The sequence below is a fragment of the Odocoileus virginianus genome, unplaced genomic scaffold (genome assembly GCF_023699985.2).
Source record: "Odocoileus virginianus isolate 20LAN1187 ecotype Illinois unplaced genomic scaffold, Ovbor_1.2 Unplaced_Contig_4, whole genome shotgun sequence".
Lineage (NCBI taxonomy): Eukaryota > Metazoa > Chordata > Mammalia > Artiodactyla > Cervidae > Odocoileus > Odocoileus virginianus.
The window spans coordinates 2,453,527-2,475,066 of record NW_027224321.1 but is presented as its reverse complement, the minus strand read 5'-3'; the positions used below and the strand labels follow the sequence as shown (position 1 = coordinate 2,475,066).

Below are 21,540 nucleotides of genomic sequence, written 5' to 3'. Positions count from 1 at the left end.
TGGCATCACTGACTCAGTGGACATGAGTTTGAGCAAGCTCTGGGAGATAGTGAAGGACAGGGAAGCCTGGCGTGCTGCAGTCCATGGGGTTGCAAGAGTTGGACATGACTGAACGACATATTACAGAGCTGAACTTGGGGGTGAAATCCATACCCTGCTTTGCACTGACTATATGGTAAGTATGTTTCTGCCTGGATTTAGGCCACTAGAAAGCACAGAGCAAACTTGCAGTCCTTGTCTATCATCAAGAACATGTATTTGGGTCATAATCTCCTCTGGTTTCACGTCGCCATCCTCCCGTCCGTTCTCCCTGGCGTTGGTGTCTTCACCTGTGGTTACGTCATTACCCACCTGCTCTATTACCATCTGACCTGAATCCTATTTGGAACAAGGCAAGGGATTCCCTGGCGGCAGCTCAGCGGTAAAGAATCTGCCTGACAACGCAAGAGACCCAGGGTTTGATCCCTGGGTCGGGAAGATTCCCCTGGAGAAGGAAACGGCAAACCCTTCCAATATTCTCGCCTAGAGAACCCCATGGACAGAGGAGTCGGGCGGGCTAGTCTGTGGGGTTGTAGAGAGGCGGATGCGACTTAGGGACTAAAGCACAGCAAGGGACACATGGCCCTGAGAGTGTATCTGCGCATCAAGTAGGCGTTTAAAATAACATGTAAGCTGGGTTTCACAACTCTCAGCCCTAAGCCCTCTGAGAAGGGGGAGCCCTCCTGCAGTAGGTTGGAAGCAGGACCTGGGGGGCTGTCTGCTATGGAAAGCGACATGCCCAGCGTATTTTGCTATAGTGTGGGCAGCCCCCAGGTTCCCAGGTGAGCCTGGAGTCCTGGTCCGGGTCCACCTCTGTGTCGGCAAAAGCTCTCTCTGTTCATCAGTCCCATCAGAGGGGGAGGTGGGGGGGGGCTGCATCTGGGAGCCAGGCCCTCCTCTGGGTTCCTGCCCAGACACTCCCACCAAGCCCCCGCGCCGCTCCTGTGGCCCACGTAGACGGTCGGGTCTTCCTGAGAGAGCTCCTTCTGACCACTGGTAAGGTGGGTTTATTTGGTGATTGTACTTATTGCATGGTCTGAAGAAGAGGGTCATGGATGGATTATCTTTTAAATGAAGAGTCTGTCTTGACCAGAGAAAAAGAAAGGACTTAAACCACAGAGCCTCAGCAGGGAAGGTTCAAGGCCTGGCGGATACGAGGGTGAGTTCCAGGCCCTAAACCGTTTGGGGCAGACAGCAAACCGGGACTTTTCTTTACCAATTTTGCATTGACAGGTGCACCTACCAACCAGCTCCCCTCCCTTAAACATAGGAAGAAATTTTTTAAAAAATTAAACCACAACGCTCGCACTCAGATGTTCCTCCTTTCACATAATTTCATCCAAGTTAACCACCTGGGTTTGGCTTTTCTGGCAGTGCTCCCTCCTTTAAACGTTTACTAGGTTGATCGCCTATGTTGTAAATATTTGTATATTATCATCAAACATGCCACCTGAATGCCAAACATGCTTTGAAAATTGAGATCCAAACACGTTTTTAGGAAAAAGAAATCTTTATTAAAAAAAAATAACTTACAAATGGAAAGAACTCTCTGGAATACAAGGGTTTGTTTCGTGTGCCGCGTTACAGCCTGGAAGAGTGTCACTGCATTTATTTTTAACGTCACTTTACAATAATATTAATGTCACAAACCGCATTATAGAGCAGTTTTCGTTCCGTATCCCAGACCGGCCCAAAGCACCACACAGATATAAAACTATCGTAAATAAAACATTTCAGCCAAGACTGGCATATATATTTATATATATATTTATATATATTTATATATAGAGAGGCTTTCAAAACAGCTAACAATTAACGTCATCCTTAGTCAAAACGGAAGTCAAACTAACCTCAGAACTACGACACTGAGTAGTACATGTCAGCATGGATACCTTCCATACGATATTTAAAATATAAACTTTCAAATACATCGAGAGGGTACATCGAGAGTGAGAAAAATAGAGTCTTAAGATTTAAATACAAATCCCCATTATAAAACCTTCAGGCAGCACAGAAAAGTCCTATGTTACAGAAGTGCAGGCAAGCCTCTCCCGAAGCTGGTGTGACTAGCGGCGGGGGCTTGTCACAGGGGCCCCGCGAGGGTCCGCTGGCTGGAGAGCGAGAAAGGAGCCACAGGGACGCAGGCTGCCCTTCTCCACGCCACTGAGGGTCGCCAAGCCCGAAGCCACTCGGCTTTCCTCCGGAAAACCACGCAGCCCGGCGGTCCCCCCGCTGGAGCCCAGCGCACAGGTCCAGAGGCCGCACGGGGCGCCCTCACTTGGCGTTCTGCTCCAAGGCGGAGTACTCGGTCTCCGACACGCGGGAGGCGTCGATGAGCTTGGTGAGGCCCGTTTTGGCCGAGTACTTGAAGATGAAGGCCTTCATCAGCTCGTACCGGTAGTTGCGGTTGATGAAGCTGTAAAGCACGGGGTTGACGCAGCAGTGCACCAGGGACAGGCACTGCGTGACGTGCAGCGCCGTGAAGAGGAAGGCCTCCAGCTGGCAGGTGAAGGGGATGTAGTGGAGGATGGAGAAGATGTCCAGCAGCACCACCAGGTGGTAGGGCAGCCAGCACACCAGGAAGACCACCACGTAGGAGAAGATGATCTTCCGGCTGCTCTGCTTCTCCTGGTCGCTGGAGGAGGCGATGGCTCGGGCCAGCAGGAAGTAGAAGACAGCGATGATGGAGAAAGGAATGGCGAAGCCCAGGACCACGGAGACCAGCTCCATGCTGATGAGCCACTCCTTGACGCTGTGCTCGGGGTAGAAGGCCCGGCAGTAGGTCTCGTTGTTGGAGGCGGATGTCACGGTCTTCAGGTAGTAGGTGTCGGGCAGGGACACGCCGAAGGCCAGCAGCCACACCAGGACGCACACGGCTCGGCGCACCAGCCTCTTCTTGCGGCCGGAGGTGCTGGCGAAGTAGGCGACAGACAGGTAGCGGTCCACGCTCATGCAGGTGAGGAAGAAGATGCTGCCGAAGAGGTTGATGGAGAAGATGAGGTGGGTGACCTTGCATGTGAGCTCGCCCATGGGCCACTGGTTATGCTGCACGAGGCTGACCACCCAGACGGGGATGGTGACCACCACCCACAGGTCGGCGATGGCCAGGTTCAAGATGTAGCAGTGTGTGTCGTAGCCCGTGGTCTTGGCCTGGATGTTCACCCAGACCACCACGGAGTTGGCGATCATGCCGATCACGAAGATGAAGATGTAGATGAAGGACAGCGTGTACAGCAGGACGCTCTTGTTTGGAATGTGGCCGCACTGCAGGGTGTCCACCGCGATGCAGTCGCTGCCGTTGCAGGGCCAGCTGATGTCGGAGAAGTTCCCCGGCTCCGAGTAGTCCAGGAGATGCAGGTCCATGGTGTTGAGGGCAGCGGTCCAACGGCCTGCGCGCAAAAGCAAATACAGTTTTAAAAGATGCAAGAGAAGAATGGATCCCTTAGCAAACGCTCCAGGCCTGTAAAGCACTTTCCCAGCACTCCTGTCAACAGCGCTTAGCAGTTTCACGTTAGCTCCCAAGTAGCTTTGCAAAGAAAGGAGAAAAGAAAACTGACCGCAAGAGAATCTGCAAAACAAAACACACCCGGGTTCTAAAACCGTGTGAACCTGAATCCATCTCCCTCAAAGAGTGAAAGTGTTCGCTTCCCCTGTCTTTGCAGAACTGTGTTCTCAAGAGGTCACCAGACTGGACTGTGCCCCGGATGTGAAACTGACACATTCTGGGAGCCAGAGGGACGTCGGGCAGCTAAGCCTTGGCCCAGAGGTGCCTGTGGCCAGCTCGCTTTCCCCTGCGGGTGGCAGAGGCATTTCACCCACGTACCCAAGAACAGGGTGGATCTGTTCCCTGCACTGGTGAGTGACAAGTGTCCTGCTCGACCGTGTCAGGCCGCCTGCGGTTTGCAGACCCCTGGAGGTGTGGACGGTATATGGACCGCCCTGCAGGTTCACTGTGCCCCCATCCACAGCCTCCGACTTTGCCAAGTGGTTCACAACTCAGAGCCACCAACCGGCCATCTCCGAAGGTGGGCCACTGCTGGTTTCCCATCTTTCATTTGTCCAGCTGCTTTGAGAGCAACTTGTACCAAGGCCCAAAGCTGGTGGGCCTCGGAAGGGCTGGCTTTTCCCAAAGGTCTTCCCTGTTGACCTGGCATGAGGTTAACACTCTCGACTGGCACCATCTTAACCCCCAGGAGAATCCAGGCCTGAGGCATTACCATGCCTTGGCAAGATGGCCCATGAACACCAGCTCCGAGAGCTGCCCAGGGCCGTCTTCTCCTGCTGTCCTGCCCACCTGAAGGCTCTGAAATGCCCCCACCACCACCCTGGGTGGACAGCCTCACCACGTCCCCACAGGAAGGAGCTGCAAAATGAAACCACTCGGCCCAAGGGAGCCCTGATGGGCATCGCCATCTAGAGTAGGGGGTCTGTCTGTCCCTCCTTCTCCCCTGTCACAGGTAAGGACTGAGTGCAAGCCAAGCTTATTTGCCAAGTTCATCTAAAGTGGACTCCAGGCCACACACGAGAGGTCCCAGAGGATAGGGAAGGATGGTCCCTGAGTCAGGGCCCAGCGGCCGAGCTAATGGTCCACAGAGACCCAGCTGGGAGAGCAGCCCTCTGCTGATCGGACCGTCCTGGGCTCAGATTCGGGCTCCTCCCTCATTAGTGTTTCTTGAGAGTCTAGTTAACCCGTCATCTGCCACTACTTCCTCAGGGCACCAGCCCCTTTCTCCCAGGACTACCTCAGAACTCAAGGGCTGAAGATAGAATCTAACAGACAGAAGCTCAAAGCTGCATCCTCCCCCACTCCTGACCTATCAAAAAGCACAGACTCGCTTACCTCTTGCCCTACATTCAAAAGTGACCAAGTGGCTAAGTGGCCAATGCCCTGCCCTGGTGGGGAGAGGCAGGAGCTGCCCGCAGACAGCGAGTTATGCCTTTACCTCCAGGGGAAACGAGCAGACACCCCAGAAGTGAGGCCAGCCACCTGCTGCCGCCCAGGGCACCTCAGCCTCCAGACTCACAGCTGAGCACCTGCCCTAGGACCACAGGTATGGAGCCGGCCCTCAGCTGCTGTCTGTTCGCCTCTGTGAGCGGCAAGAGGCTGCTGGTTCCCTTCCAGGTGACCTGACCAGACCTCAGCGTCCTCTGCTGCTGATGGACACAGCTGGACCTCCGAGGAGGAGGTGGTGGAGCCATGGGGCCCGAGGCCAGGAAGCCTGGTGGTCCTCAGAGCCTCCCCCCATCACCAGGAGGATGCTCAGGCCCTGGGACCACCGACTTGTTGCAAAACCCGACCAGAGGGCACGCATGGAAAATGAGCAAGGTCAAGTTGAAGTAAAGTGAAGTGAAGGTCACTTAGTCGTGTCCGACTCTTTGTGACCCCATGGACTTCACAGTCCATGGGATTCTCCAGGCCAGAATACTGGAGTGGTAGCCTTTCCCTTCTCCAGGGGATCTTCCCAGCCCAGGGATCGAACCCAGGTCTCCCGCAATGCAGGCAGATTCTTTGCCAGCTGTGCCACAAGGGAAGCCCACGGTCAAGTCAGGACAAATAAACTCCTCCTCCTAAGACACTGTGGGATGGCCTGTCCGAAGACGCAGCTGGAGGACCCCGAGAGGCATGGACACACAGCGCACGCCTCTGAGAAACCAGGCCTGGACTGGCCTCGGAGTGGGCGGCCACCTCCAGACCCTGCCTTCAAGGTCCCCCTGACCCTCACGCCACCCTGGGCTGCTAAGCAGCCAGGAACTGATGGTGCCCGCTGCACCCCCGACTTCAGGAGGGAGGGAGGGAAGGACTTGGGCTTTGCTCTCCTGTGTGGCTCTATGGTGTGACCCCCTTTTTCTTCCCCATCTCCTTAAAATGAAACACATCCACAGCTGAGCATCATTTACGATTTGGCCCAGCCACCTCATTCTTCCTGGAGCTGTTAGTAATTGCGCTCTGCTCTTTCAGGAGAAGCATACAAGACACCTTCCAACCTGGCGGGGTGGGGGTGGTGGGCTCCAATCTTCCGGTGTCATATTTTCTTGTCTTTTCACACTGTTCATGGGGTTCTCACTGGAGTGGTCTGCCCTTCCCTTCTCCAGTGTACCACGTTTTGTCAGAACTCTCCACTGTGACCCATCCATCTCAGGTGACATACTCACGGCTCAGAGCTCCACTGAGTAACACAAGCCCCTTCGCCATGACCAGGCTGTGATCCATGAAACACATTTGCAGCATGGCATGGGGCTTCCCTAAGGCCTAGTGGTAAAGGTGGTTGCTAGTGGCAAGGAACCCTTCTGCCAGTGCAGGAGATAGAAGAGACGTGGGTTCAATTCCTGGGTCGGGAAGATCCCCTGGAGGAGGATGGCAACCCACTCCAGTATTCTTGCCTGGAGAATCTCATGGACAGAGGAGCCTGGCGGGCTGCAGTCCGTGGGGTTGCAGAGTCGGACATGACTGAGCGACAAACACTTTCACTTTAGCTTATAAAGCACTTTCAGCCCATGACCTCATCTGACCTGGGTCCCTGCAGAACTCAGCCGGAGGACAAGCTGCTGCCCCACAGAGGCGAGCAGAGCGGGGCTGGGCCCTGGCCGGGGGTCCTTTCCTCTGCCCGCCCTGGCACATCCCTACCAGGCCTCCACAGACGCAGCCAGAATCCCTGGGGTCTGGGCCGTGCACAGGGGCTGAGAAAAAGGAAGCCTGACCGAGGCACGACGCCCCCACCTCCGTCTTTACCCCAGGGAGTCATCCCGCCCACTGGACACGCCGTGCCCCCCAGCACCCAGGCAGAGGGACATGGCTCAGTGTGGACAGAGGGGTCCATGGGCACAGGAGGAAAACACCAGGAATCTGTGTCCCTCAAGGAACCACGTCTCCTGCAGAGCAGACCATCCACACTCACACCTCTGGGGCTGGGCCGGCCCTCGGTGTCCCCAGGGCCGCGGCCAAGGTGGGGGAGGGCTCAGGGACCCCATCGGGTCCTTTGGTTTCTGGCCTCTGGACAATGAAAACCCAACTTGATGATCACTCGTCCTCTGGGCCCGGAAGGTGACTTAAGAGTCGGTCCCCCGCCCCCCCGCAGTCGTCCTCTCTGTGTCCTCTTGGGCAGCACGGGGAACCTTCCAGGAGGGGCTGGGGGGACAGCAGAGGCTTGGGGGGGTGCACCATGCTGGAGCTTGAAAGCCAGCTGGCTCACCGATCACCTACCACCAACCACTGACCAGCGACCAGCCACCAGCCCGGGAGAGGAGCCAGAGGCCCACGCCGTGCCCACCGGCCTTCTTCCAGGGAGCCCACCGGCCCCTGCCCTCCCAGGGCAGAGGCTGCAGGGGTCCAGAGAAGGAAGGGAGGCCACCAGAGGGGAGGTGTGCACACAAGCAGTGCAGCAAGCCAGCCCCCCGCAGATTCAAACGGAAAGCCAAAGAGGGGCAAATGCCCACAGGAGAGCACAGCCTGCGTCATCTGTCATTTTTCACCTGTTCTGTTTTGGAAACAAACAAGGGCTCTTTTCAGAAAAAGAGAATAGTATCAGATAAAGACACCTGCCGGGTCACGTCAAATGCAGTCGGTGGGCCTCTGAGCGCGTGTCCTGGAGGCCCGGGGCTAACCGTGGGTGGTCCCCACGCCTAAGACAACAATCTTCCTAAGTCACTGTCTTAGATTTTAACAGGTGATGCTCTCAAGATGCTGACCTGAACAAAGATGTGATATAGCAACTACAAAATGTCTACTCAGGCCCCTGGCTCCCCAAGGTCTGGCCAAACCCGAAGGAAGAGGGGTGAGGGAGGCATCCCATTAACTCCCTGAGGCCACTCAAACCCCCAGAGACCCTTCACCAGAGTCTCCACTTGCCCCCAGGAAAAGCAAGGGGTCATCCCATGCAACTGGAGGGCTCACTGCCTATGCCAACTGGGAAGGATGGGCCATGATCCTCGTATACGTGGTGATGCCTCCAGGCCATGTGGCTGGTCTGCAATGGCGGGAAGGGCAGTGGTGAGGCTGAGGATCCCAGGACCTGGAGCCGACTCCCACGTCCACATGGACCAGACCCCGTCTGATGCAATAAGCCAGCAGTTCCGTTCCTGTCAGCTTGGTCCAGAACTCAGGAGGCACAATCACACCTGCCCACTGCCTGTGTCCCCAAGAGTCAGAGCCCCAACCAGGGTGGGCAGGAGAATGAGCGACGACTCATGCATAACATCTGTATAAAGATTCCTCATGGAAGGAAAGCAACAGGGCTTGTGATAAAAGATTCTTCCAGTTCTTTGATCTCACAAGTTCACACATTCTCTTCTCAAAATAAATATTTCCAAGAAAATTTATGCAAGGATGTTTACTGAAGCACTATTTATACACCAGCAAAAAATTGCAGACAACATAAATGTCGGCCCATAAAGGACTGCAAACTACTGTCTGGAATATAATACAACTGTACAAATAAAGAGGGAATGCTTTTATGAACATGGAAAGTTATACATATATACATATAAAAAAACAAGAATTATGAGTATTTTTATAGATACATATATGTGCATAAGGAGCTTCCCAGGTGGCACTAGTGGTAAAGAACCTGCCTGCCAAGGCAGGAGATGCAAGAGACGCAGGTTCAATCCCTGGGTCAGGAAGATCCCCTGGAGGAGGGCACGGCAACCCACTCCAGTATTCTTGCCTGGAGAATCCCATGGACACAGGAGCCTGGCGGGCTACAGTCCACGGGGTCACAAAGAGTCGGACACAACTGAAGTGACTGGGCACACACCCATATGTGCGTAAAAGCATGGGAAAAGATCTGCAGTGAGTATAAAACTGGGCTGGAAGTGCAGGATGAGAGGACAAAGGGGGGATTGTAGCTTTCACCCTACACATTTCTGTGTGATCTGAAACTTGGCATCAGGAGTTATGGAAATTTTACTAGACGGAGGAATGTCCCACAGAACAATGATGGTCCATGGTTCATTTTTTCTAGACCAGAGGGACCCCGCTGAGAACAAAGCAGTAATCAGCGTCACTTTTTTTTGTTCCCTTTCCCCAATGGGTACTGGTTTCTCTCACCGAGCTCCCACTATAGGGATCACTTCCTGTAGATTCTGGGTCTAACATCTGCACCCAGAAAGCATCACACTTCCACCAAGATAGTAAGTAGATTTTCCTGTGGCCTGCAGGATGGAGGACCAGCGTCTGTCCACCCCCGCCCTCCCCTACCCCCAACACTGGCATCTGTTAAGAGACTCATCTACCACTCACATCCCCATTTGCTGGAAGGGAGATGTCCCCTCATCTCTTGGGCTTATTATTCATCAACCAAGTTTCCTTGATGACCACAGCGCAGCTTCAAGCGGCCTGACACATTCAGCTGCCCCCACTGGTCTCCCTGCCCTCACCCTGCAAGCTGAGGGCAAAGCCAGAAAGAGACATCTCCAAGTTCAGGGTCTCCGTGGGCTCGTGGTTTGGCCTGCAAGGAACATGTCCTTCCAGTGGATCACAGTCACTCCCTGTAGGACACAGACCGCCCCACATTCAGGTATCCAGCCGGAGTTCCCCAACACTGCCTTCAGCATGTTTGCAATTTCCAGTCACAGACTTGGAATACCCTTCCAGACCAGCCAGGTAGGCCCTCCTCTCCCCAATAAATCCCATCCTCATTTATGCCCTCTATTACTCCCACCTTCTCCCAGCCAGGTCTTATACCTCCACTGTGTCACTGAGCTGATCCCCTGCCTCCCCTCCTTCCCCTTCAAGCGCCCACCCCCACGATGCCTTACTGTCTGTGTACGGGGCAGCCAGCAATGGCACCTGGACAAAAAAAGTGTCCAGTGAATTCATAATCAATGAGTCAACAGTGAATCAAGCTCCGGAGACCAGAAATTTGCAATTATCAATGGAAATGGGAGCCCCGAGGAAACTATTCCAGAACCCTCACTTAAGTCTCACCCATTTCTATGCCCTCCAATGTTTGTGGAGCCCCTTCGGTTAAAGGCATTGCTCTGGGGTGATAACAGACTAGAAACATCACTCCCCACCCACCCCCAGGAACCCGCCAGCGGGTCGGGAAGGAAGGAAGGCAGTGTGGACGCTGCTGGAGCGTGGAGACGGACTTCCACTCCAGTGACCGATGGGGACCCCCCCCAGGAGAAAGAGGGTGCTGGGGTGGCCAGTGACGGGCTATGGGAGGGTCACCGGACCTGGCTGAGCCTGTCCATGCGGGAGCCACCATGGTCTTGAGCAAGGGTCTGGTTTTGGGGCAGGAAAGGCTTTTGAGGGAGGAGGCAGTACGAAACTCGCAGAAGGCCTGCAGGGGAAGCCGGGTGCTTGTCAGGCCAGGGTGCAGTGCAGAGAAGGTAACATGGGCCGGGCCCCCAGGGCACCGACTCAGACACCGAGGGGACCCTGGGCTCTCCAGGACCTGTGCCCGCAGGTGACCTTCTTCACTGGCTTTTCTGCAATTGGGACTCAACTCATGTCCTCCCAGCGCGGAATTTCACGGAGGAGCTCAGTGTTGTCCCAACATGATCGCCCACCCTGGCTAACCTCGCCGCTGGGCACCTGGAAACTGAGGCCAGACAGGCAGCGGGACCAGAAACTCAGGGGTGTGGCTGAAACCGCTCTGTTCACCCTCCCCACCCCCCAGGGACTCTCCAGGGGGACACAGACTCTGGTCTCCTGCAGAAGCCCCGCCCTTTCTATCCAGGAGTGCAATTTACATACAGAAGACCTGCACCATTCCTTTCTCCTTTTTTAATTGATTAACTTATTTTAATTGGAGGCTAACTACAATATTGTGGTGTTTTTGCCATACATCTACATGGATCAGCCATGGGTGTACATGTGTCCCCCATCCTGAACCCCCCACCTACCTCCCTCCCCATCCCATCCCTCTGGGTTGTGCCAGAGCACCGGTTCTAAAAGTCCTTAGGAAACTGCACAGCTCTGGGGTTGCTTCATTTCTTAACAGTCCTGCATTAAGTCTATGGGGATGTCCAGGAACGTTTTGGCCCAGGCTTGCAGGGCCACCTGCTAGGGCTGAGAGCAGAATGGGGGCGGGGGGCAGTCTGTCTCCCCCACCCCATGTCAAACAAACAGAACAATGCCATCCTGACTGCTGTTATTCTCCACAAGGAAAGAACGCTCTGAGTCGTTTGAGAACTCAAAAAAATAATGAGAGAAAAATCCAAACCCTAATCCAGATAGAAGCCATCTATTTCCAGAGTCCTCAGACACACTTCGCATTGATACATGGGGAGAATTTGGGGAAACAGAGCGAGCCCCACATCCAGAAACCTGATCTGTTCTATTGTGCTCCCGACTGGGAAGCGGCATGGGACCCAGGAGGGCAGACCCAGAGGTTCCCACGGCACAAAGGCTGCGTCTCGGTTGGCGGGTGTAACCAGAGCCCTAATTCCCACCCAGCTTAGAAGCAGGACGAGTGGTGGGGGGTCAGCCAGCCTAGGGCAGCCCCAAACCCTGGGCTATACACCGTGGGGTTCGCATCTTAGACTTAAAACTAGGAGAAGATGTGACAGAGGTTTCCAGGACCGTAAGAGAACTGGAAGGTGTTAGCCATCGGGCTGGCAGTCCCCTGGCAGCCCCCTGCCCCTTTACCTGTCCCCTGCCCGAGGGCACCACCCGAGGGGGGTCTCAGCCCCTCCACCTCAGAACAAAAAAGCAGAGTCAGCTTCCAAACCGACTTAGGGCTCGGCAAAATTTTCACTACGAAAATACGCCACTCTCTCATCACTTGAAGAACCAAGCAACGACGTTTGTTTTTTTCCAGTTCTAAGTTGAGTCAATTCTCGTGTAACCAAAGGATCAAAGATTCCAGCAGCAAACCATTAAGTATTCAAAAATCAGAGAACTGCCCCCCTTTTCCCATTCTTTCCTTTTTTTCTGCTTGCTTTCACTTTAATAAAACATATGTCTCCCAGAGCTATAATTTCCTGGACTTTAAAAACACTTGACATGACATACAAATTTCCACCTACACTCAAGCGATTTGTCTGGAAGCCCTTCTAAAACTATTTCTGTTCCTGAATAAAAACCAAGTTCCGTGGTTGCCTGGACGAAAGATACAAATACTTTCTAGCCCGGAATTCCACTCCTGTTCTGCAGAATCACTGAGAACCATCTCAAGTCCTTAAACCTTTAAGGTTTTCTTCTTCTCCTGGTTACCCTTAGGGTTCATAGAACAACTCTTTTTCAGTCTCAGGTTTGAGTAACCAATTTCCCTGGTGTCTCCTGGAAAACAGGAGCCTCTCTCTCTGCCTGGAGTGATCAGACAAAAAGCCACTGTTCCCGATTAAGTAGGGTTTTTTTGTTTTGGTTTTTTTTTTCCCATCCAGAAAGACTATACTTTGCCTGTTCTGGACCTGATTAGAAACCATAATACCTTCTCCAGTCTCTCAAGACTGGCTGTTAATATGGGATAACCTCGAAGTCCTGACTCAGTTAAGCATCTGCATGCTGCCTGCACTGTACTTTCCAGAACTTTAAAAAAATGACAACTGCAATGCACACCCCTTTAAAACATCAGATGAGCAGCCAAACACAGGCGCAAGTCTCAACTTTCTTTCGCTTTTCCACCCGAATCCCGTGCAGCCCTCCTACCCCACCCCCACCCCCAGGAGCTTGGGGCATGGGGCTCCACAGTTGGTGCACATTGCAGTGTTTATGGCAGAGACTGGGGAAAAAAGAGCAAATTGTTTCCAAGCTAGAGCTCCCCATGTGCAACTCTGCTTTAGAAAAAGGCTCTGCATCTGGGGAAGCTCAAGGGCTGATGAAAGAAGGGCAAGCAGTTTATCCATTTAAAATCTATGGAAAGTGAAGCGCAGACACCAGCCGCCTCCACTTGCCTTTCTAGGAGAGCCTATTTGATCTCCGCATTTCCCTGGAATAAATAAAGCGACACAAAGGCAGCATCTGCCCGTTTAAAGAGAAAAGAAAAAGTTACCACATTGAGACTCTGCAGAATGAATGTTTCAGGGGATGTCAAGGCATCAAATACCTTCAAAGGGCTGTAAACCATTTGGGGGGGGGGCCTCTTCTACGTCTGGAAAACGTAATGATCCTGGTGTGAACAAATGAATTTAAAGAAAGAAAGACAGAGAGAGAAAGAAAAAGGGAGACAGGCAGTCTGACTTTTACAACTTCTCATTCTCCCTGGAACTTACAAGTCTTGGCTAACCACCCAAGCCTGACCTCACTGCAGAGTTTTGAGTCACTTCTCAGATCTTTATACAGGCAAACAAAATCGAACAAAATTCATGTTTTTTACTTCAAGAGTACAATTACCATGCAAAATCCTAGACTTGTGTGTGTGCCTTTTTTCCCCCAACTGAAGGCAGATTTAACACCTTCTGAGCGAACAGCAAATAGTCAGATTAAGAAGGATGCAGTGGAGAGACAAGACGGCCGTGCTGTATTTAACATTCACTCTTATAGCTTCCGGATTTACAGGCGCCGGTAATCCTCCAGAGCAGTGAATTCAAACCCATTCTGGACCCACAAAGACTCTCAGCCCAGTTTTCTTCTCCGCTGGAGGGCTGGAGGATGCCTCTTCATAAAGGGCACATCTTTCTAGATTACACGTTTAGTACCAGTTGTTTCCCCAGTGGAGAGACCAGAGGAGAAAACAGGTAGGCAGCGGTCCCAAGCTGACCCCGATGCCAACTTTGAGCAAGCGGGATGGACAGTCTGCTTACAAATGAACCCCAGATTCCTCAGTCCAATAGACACACAGAGAGAGCGCCTTCCACTTCAGAAAACAGCCCCTGTTGACTTTCTGCAGCCCACGGGAAGCCCCGAGTTAGCAGCCGCACTTCTCAAGGCAGCACGCCGCCTGCGCTTTCGGAAACCAGACCTGCGGACTCGCCAGCACCCATCAGAGCTTATTCCAAAGAAGAGCTCTGGAAAAAGACTGCTGCGCTTAAGAGCAGACCCCTGCCCGCCGTCCGCACGCCCTGCTGACCCAGCAGCTTTTCCTTACCTGGCGGCTGGGCTCCTCCGGCTCCGGGCTCGCCTTCTGGGTTCAGGCGCTCCGTGCCTTAGGGCTGAGCAGTTTGCACAAGTGTGAGCTTTCTGGGGCTGCAGACCCGCGTTATATACACTGCGGGCGGGCGGCCTCTAGATGGCAGCTTTGTAACCGGCAACTGCTGCTTCCCTCTCCGGGACCCTCCCCCTCCATTCCCCCGCCCCGGCCACCCTCCCTCCACGCGCGCGCGCACACACACACACACACACGCACATGCTTGCATGCACGCACACACTTGCACGCGCGCGCGCGTCCTCACCCCTCTTGTAAACCCTGGTCTGTGGTTTCCGGCCAAGCTCTCGCACACAAGCAGACTCTGGGGAAATCCCAGCCTGCCTTCATTTGCAGAGTCTAATGAAGCTACAAGGTCCAGACCCCAGGTGGAGGGGGGAGATGCGTCAGCAGAAGAAATACCAGCAAAGAAACCCCAGCGCTTTGCCAAATCATCAAATATTTATCTGGGTCTCAGGGATATCTTTAATAATCCCATTAACAACAAGAATTCCTTTGAATGCCTCTTAGCTCTAGGGAAGACTTTGTTCCCAAGACAAATTGCTCTGAACTTCTGAACTTCGGTGTTGATTTATTAAGCCTGGGTTGTCTTTGTTAATTCCTCCAAAACAGAAGCAACAGTTTTGGAAGGGGAGCAATGAATCTGTACCACATCACACTACCCCCAAAGGAGGGGAAGGAACATTTGTAACAGATTTTATTTAGATTCTTTTATTTGTAAATCCTGAAAGTCTAGTGAAAATAATGTTCTGAACCACCTACCTAGTGCCAGACACAGATTAGAGGTATCAGACGTGTCTTTTGATAATGTCCTCTTCGGAGGTTAATTAGCAAATATTTATTTTTATTATTGACATATACATTCTTATCTAGAAATGGGTGGCTGAAGTTCTGTCTGTGGCGGAATAGAACCTAAGCATGTGCTTCACATAATAATCCCCTCTACTGCCCTATTTAGAGAAATCTAGGGTAAGACAGGGACCTGAACTTTCACTTTTAAAACCATGCTTGCTGAGCTTTTCCCCCAGGGTAACGCGCTGGTCCGCGGCTTCTGTTTTGCTTTCTGCCTCCTGGTGTTAGTTCCATGGCTCAAGTCACTGTATGCAGGCACCCAGTCCTCCCCCTCCCCTCCCCAGCCCAAACTTTCTGAGGTTCTTTTTATACTTCTACTAAAAATACCAGCAGACGGCCAAATGCCGAGTCTGGAGAATTGGGAGGTCAAACTCTTAGGCAGCCAGAAGGCCTCCGTGTTGCAGAAAGCCCTCAACAAAAGAAATATTTTGTTTAGATGAAACTTCACCCGCACAGTGGAAATCACTCCAAAGTACGAGCTCAGAGCACGCCTGCTCCCGGAGGCTCTCAGAGGGGGTCTGCCCACCCTGTCCCTGCTCATCGGGTCACTGTCCTTAACAACTGGCACGGACCTTCTTCCTGCCCAGTCTCCTGGGCACCCTAAGCCCCGTCTCCGAGCTCCCGGAGTGAAAGTGACTGTGGAGTAAAACCGCGGGCCGCCAGTCAGCACACACGCAGGATTTGGGGGGAGTCCGCAAGTACATCCTCAGGACTTTCTCGGTCCTGTTTTCTCCCGGCCCATGACCCTGTGTCTGAGTCTGACAAATGCCCGCAGCGGCGGCCCCGGCAGGGCTGCCCTCCTCCGGACAGCGATGCACAGGCTGACCTTCTGTGTCTATGAACTTGATCTGTCCCTCAGCGAACGCCATTCTCCTTTGGCAGGTTTGGGGGCCAGACCGAAAGGCAGGATGGGCTTGAATCTGCTCTCAATTAAGTGTGCTGTGTGGAAAAGAAAGCAAGCCTCCTCGCAGATAAACCAGCGAGACAGGATGCAGTTGCTAAAGCGGAGGAAGGAAAACTCAAAGTAGATGTTAAAAAAAAAAAGAAGAACCCGCTTCAGGTCAGATGCTGTGGGGCCCGCGCTCCCCGAGAGGACTGGGCTGGGGCGCCTGGCTCAGTATCCAGAGGAAGGCGAGGGGCGCAGGGATCCTGGTACTGGTTCGGGTGCAGAGCTGCATGCGTCCGCCCGCCACCCTCCCACGTCCGAGTACTCCCCTGGCTGTCCCCACCCCCAGTCCTCTCGGAGAACCCAGTCCTGGGGGAATTGAGAGGGTAAGTAAGCCAGGTTTTGCAAGGGAACAGGAATCCATCACCCTGGGACCCAAAATGTCTCTTGGAACGTTTGGAAGTCTGCCCCACTGTTGGGAGGGCTGTGTTTCTAAGGGAGGGGTTAGCTGGGGAGGAATGGGTTTGCTCACCCCCATGGGAAACTCGGAGAAGCAGGAATGGGTTATTGTGCCTAGGGTTGCCCAGAACTCATAGTTCCTCAACCCATTCCTAGCCCTGACTACTCAGAGCAGTGGCGCGGTGAAGGGGTGTCCAGTCAAGCCCCCCCTTCCCTGTCTGGGATTTTAGACCCCCACAGAGCAGCTGTACTTACTGGGCTCTGATTTGCCTGTGGATGTGGCCCCATCAACCTCCTGCCTCGAAACCCCAGCCCCCTTTCAGAGGAATCCTGGAGGGCCAGAACTGTGGCGGGCAGGGTGGGGGCTTTGGGGTGGGGGGCACAGTAAGGATGGAGAGACGGTGGTCTCTGATGGTGGGCAGGGTGGAAGCTCCTGGGGGAGCTCCCAGGGGAGCACAGTTAGGATGGAGAGACGGTGGTCTCTGATGACTGCATACGTGGTCCACAGAGGCTCTCCTGCACTGTCGCCCGAGCACCGAAGACTAACCTGGCCCCAGGGCACGTCTTCCTGGCAACCTCAGCACATCACACCAGGTGTTACGGATTCCTGGAACCAGTCAGGGGCTTGGCCTGGCGGGAGTCATCTCAGCCAGGACTGGACATCCCCCGCTGAACCGCAGACGCCAATGCCTGGCATGGTGAAAGGACCTGGAAGGAAAGACAGAGCCCTGCCAGCAAGGTGATGGAGGTCCCAGGCTGGGCTCGGTTCCGATGGGCCTGCTTTAGAGCTTGACTTGCACGCCATGTCTCCTTATGCATCCTATCTCTTTGGACGCTTAGGTTCCTGTCTTTAAAGTAATTTTAACAGAACCTTCTATTCTTGGCAGGTGCATCTCAGGCTTAGGGCTTCCCTGATAGCTCAGCTGGTAAAGAATCCGCCTGCAATGCAGGAGACCCCAGTTTGATTCCTGGGTCAGGAAGATCCGCTGGAGAAGGGATAGGCTACCCACTCCAGTATTCTTGGGCTTCCCTGGTGGCTTAGCTGGTAAAGAATCTGCCTGCAATGCAGGAGACCCAGGTTCGATCCCTGGGTTGGGATGATCCCCTGGAGAAGGGAAAGGCTACCCACTCCAGTATTCTGTCCTGGAGAATTCCATGGACTGTATAGCCCATGGGGTCGCAAAGAGTCAGACACAACTGAGTGACTTTCACTTTCACTCTCAGGCTTAAATGAAAAGATTGAAGGCATCTTGTAGGTCCCAGAAAGGCTATTTCTCTCCTTCCTCATCCCCTGGCCCTGGCCAAATTCTGGTGACACAGAGCACCATTGAAGATATAAAACTAAAGCCTTGCAACATTTTATGAACTCTTTCCTAAACTTTGCGCAATAACAGCTGTGAGTGTGTGACTTGCCAGTCTCTGTGCTAAGTGTTGCATTCTTTCAGTTAATCATCACAGCAGCCCTTAACGTAATAATGTATTTTTTTGTCCTGCTTTTGTAACTGAGGAAACTAAGGCCCAGAGGGAGTGGACAGCCTGCCCCTGGTGGGGGTGGGGGGGAGTAATTGCCTGTGAAAAAGAGGGAGATTCAACCTAGTTTGTCCAGCTTTCTAGCACAGAAAGACATACTCTCAAAAGAAATGTAAAATGAGCATCAGGGTTCTAAAAGCAGACTCTTGGATGACAATTCATGGGGCACTGATGTATTAAGGAAGTGCTCCCAGAAGAAGCTGGTGAGTGTAGGGGGATGGATAACCAGAGGTACCATTTCTGACTAAGTCTCAACTGTAGCCTGATCCCTGATGTCACTATGAAGCCTAAATTGCACCCTTATTTGTGCCAACCCCAGGCAAGGAAGCTGGTTTTCCGGGTCCTGTATCCTTCGACCAGTGGATTTGGGCTGCTGGGTGATGGGTCAGGGAATATAACCACAGATACTTCCTGTTCTCAACCCGTGTGGGCAAAGCTGCTCTAGGAAGTCGAAGTCAGCCTCTCATAGATTCACCCAGTCTCAAACCTGGGCAGTAAACCCACATTAAGTGTGCCGGGGCGTACACAGAACTAGAAAGGGGTCAAGGGGACCTGGGAACAACTCCACCAGTGTCCACTGCATTGGCCTGTGGGGCATATATTTTATCAGATTTGACCCAAATAGGAGAATATTCTTTAATCAAGACCTGGACCAGCTTGTTTCCACCTCAGGACCTTTGCCCCTGATGTTTTCTGTTCTTGGAATGCTATTTCCAGTAATTGTTATATGGCTGCCTTCTCCTCATTATCCTGTTTCAGGCTTAAATACAGTTGCTTTAGAAACACTTTCTCCACTCTAGCCAAAGAATCCCCCCATCCCAGTCACTCTCTTCATTATTTTGTTTTCTTGGTAACACTTACTCACCATCCAAAGTCATCATTTCGTGTTTGTCTTCTACCTGCTAGAGTGTAAATTTCTGCAGAGCAAGAATGTGCCTGCTTGGTGTCAGTGCTGGGTTCTTGTGGGCACACTCGATGCTTGGCTCATGGTGAGTGCTCACAAATATGACCTGAGTAAACTCAGCAAATCTCACTTTTAAATCAGGTTTTTGCTCTCCTCCTATTTTGCTCACCTTCCCCCTCGTAGACGTGGGGGGTGGGGTTTAGGAAAGAGTCCAGGTTAAGGGTTTGGGGGAAACTTAAAATATTAATGTTGAACCAGGAGCTTGAGATTAGCATATAAACACTATATATGAGATAGTAACCCACAATGACAACTGTATAGCACAGGGAACCATACTTAATATTTTGTAATGACTGATAAGGGAAAAGAATCTGAAAAAGAATATGTGTGTGTGTGTGTGTGTAAATTGCTGTGCTGAAACAAACATGATATTAGAAATCAACTATATTTCAATTCTCAAGACTCTTGAGAGTCCCTTGGACTGCAAGGAGATCAAACCAGTCAACCCTAAAGGAAATTAATCCTGAATATTCGTTAGAAAGACTGCTGCTGAAACTGAAGCTCCAATACTTGGGCCACCTGATGCGAAGAGCTGAATCATTGGAAAAGACCCTGATGCTGGGGAGGATTGAAGGTAGGAGGAAAAGGGGGCAACAGAGGATGAGATGGTTGGATGACTTCACCAAATCGATCGACGTGAATTTGAGCAAGCTCCGGGAGATGGTGAAGGACAGGGAAGCCTGGTGTGCTGCAGTCCATGGGGTCACAAAGAGTCGGACATGACTGAGTGATGGAACGGTAACAATACTTCAACTGAAAAAATATAAACCTTGCAAGTGGGCAAAAAATTTGAACAGGTAGGTACTTCACACAGAGGGATCTGCAGATGACCTAAACATATACGGAAAGTGTACAACTTCCTTAGTCGTCGGGAAAATACAAACTGAAATAACGGGGCCAGACAACTGTACCCCCCCCCCCCCCGGAAAGAATAAAATGAGGTTACTGAATGCTACCAAAGGCTGTGGAACCACCAGAATTCTCCCACACCCCTGCTTCTCAAACTCTGAATGGTGAAAGACCAGCATCCTTTCTCAGTTTGCAGTGCGTTGCAGACCAACACGTGGTCTGCTGAGAAGCACTGGGCCAGCAGCGCCTGCCGCCCAGCCCTCAGGCAGATGCGCCATCTCAAGTGTTGGTCTGCACTGTCGCACAAGGCTGCCGACTGTGGGTCCGTGGCACATTTCTAGAAGTTTCTAAATGCTCACTCTTGATTTCTGGACCTAACGCTTTGCAGACTGGTAGCAAGCAGCTCACAGCACACACGTCCAGTGACACGCTCTACCCGGACGGCGGAGGTGCAAAATACCACAACCACTTTGGCAGGATTTGCTAAAATTAAACATGCGTATACCCTATGACCCACAAGTTCCACTGCAACATATATACACAACTTAAAGGTGTTATATTGCAGCAAAAAAAAAAAAAAAAAAGCCAGAATGTTTATAACAGGACTATTTATAAGAACTCAAACTAGAAATAACCAGACATTAGCCAAAAAGGATCTTGCAGACCTATATCCCTCATGAACATAGACATAAAAATCCTTTAAAAAGCAAATCAAATACAACAGTATAATATATCATGACTAAGTGGGGTTTATTCTTAAAATACAAGGCCAGTTAAACATTCCAAAATTAATAGAATTCACTAAATTAATAAATCATTTGAAAACCTTCAAAACCAATTCATGGTCACTTTCAGCAATCTGAAAATGAAATGATCTTGATTTGACTTAATTTCTTAATTTGATATAACCCATGTATACACTTGATATAGGGCATGTATGAATACTTAGTTAACATCATACTTCACGCTGAAAAATTGAATACCTTAACTGCATCTAAAATTAAAAACAAACAAAGATACCCACTTTTACCATCTCCTTTCAACATTGTACTGGTTTCTGAGCTGGTCTCAATAAGGAAAAAAAGAAATAAAGGCAATGGATTGGAAAGAAAGTGAAAGTGAAGTTGCTCAATCATGTCTGACTATTTGCGACCCTATGGACTGTAGCCTACCAGGTTTCTGCTTCCATGGGATTTTCCAGGCAAGACTATAGGAGTGGGCTGCCATTGAAAAAAACATGTTAAACTTCTTTTATTGGCAGTTGACATGATTATTTACATAGAAAAAATCCTGAGGAATCTACAAAACAAATTCGAGAACTAAACAGCCATGAGAGAAATTAAATGAAACCAAAGGAAATGGAGCCTGCCACGCTCCTCCGTCCATGGGATTCTCCAGGCAAGAATGGGTTTCCATTCTTGTTGCCCATGCCAACTGAAATGGGTTGCCATGCCCTCCTCAAAAATGAATGAGGACGTAAAGCATGTACATGGATTGGGAGACTCAATACTGTTAATATGTGAATTCTTCCTAAATTTGTGTGTAAGCTCAATGCAGTCCTAATCAAAACCCCAGAAAGTTCTTTGGCAGAATTAACAGGTTGATTTTTATATTTTAATGGTAATTGAAAACACCTAAAAATATTTAAATCCATCTTGAAAGAATGTTGGAGAACTCATACTTTATGATTTTATGACTTAACATAAGGATACATGATCAGTCTGGTGTGGTATTTGCATGATAGACAAATATTAATAGATACACAAAATACTCCAAAAATAGACACACATGTACAGTCCATTCAGTTCAGTTCAGTTCAGTCGCTCAGTCATGTCTGACTCTTTGTGACCCATAGACTACAGCATGCCAGGCTTCCCTGTCTATCACCAACTCCCAGAGTTTACTCAAACTCATGTCCATTGAGTTGGTGA

General features: G+C 51.4%; 1 protein-coding gene and 1 long non-coding RNA gene across 2 annotated transcripts; one reads left to right on the top strand and one right to left on the bottom strand.

Annotated features, from left to right (window-relative positions):
* Nucleotides 1-1,530: 1,530 nt before the first annotated feature.
* Nucleotides 1,531-14,131, bottom strand: ACKR3 (atypical chemokine receptor 3). The gene is made up of 2 exons (XM_020905509.2): nt 14,013-14,131; nt 1,531-3,428 (listed from the first exon to the last, which is right to left on the bottom strand). Exon 2 carries the CDS (start codon nt 3,400-3,402, stop codon nt 2,314-2,316), a length of 1,089 nt encoding a protein of 362 aa, XP_020761168.1. The 5' UTR covers nt 3,403-3,428; nt 14,013-14,131; the 3' UTR covers nt 1,531-2,313.
* Nucleotides 14,132-15,987: 1,856 nt separating this feature from the next.
* Nucleotides 15,988-17,681, top strand: LOC139033821 (uncharacterized). The gene is made up of 2 exons (XR_011486304.1): nt 15,988-16,193; nt 16,775-17,681. It is a non-coding gene; the product is annotated as an uncharacterized lncRNA (long non-coding RNA).
* Nucleotides 17,682-21,540: the final 3,859 nt, after the last annotated feature.

Bases quoted from the DNA above. Each gene is read 5' to 3' on its own strand.
- ACKR3 (XM_020905509.2), bottom strand. From the start codon at position 3,402: ATGGACCTGCATCTCCTGGACTACTCGGAGCCGGGGAACTTCTCCGAC.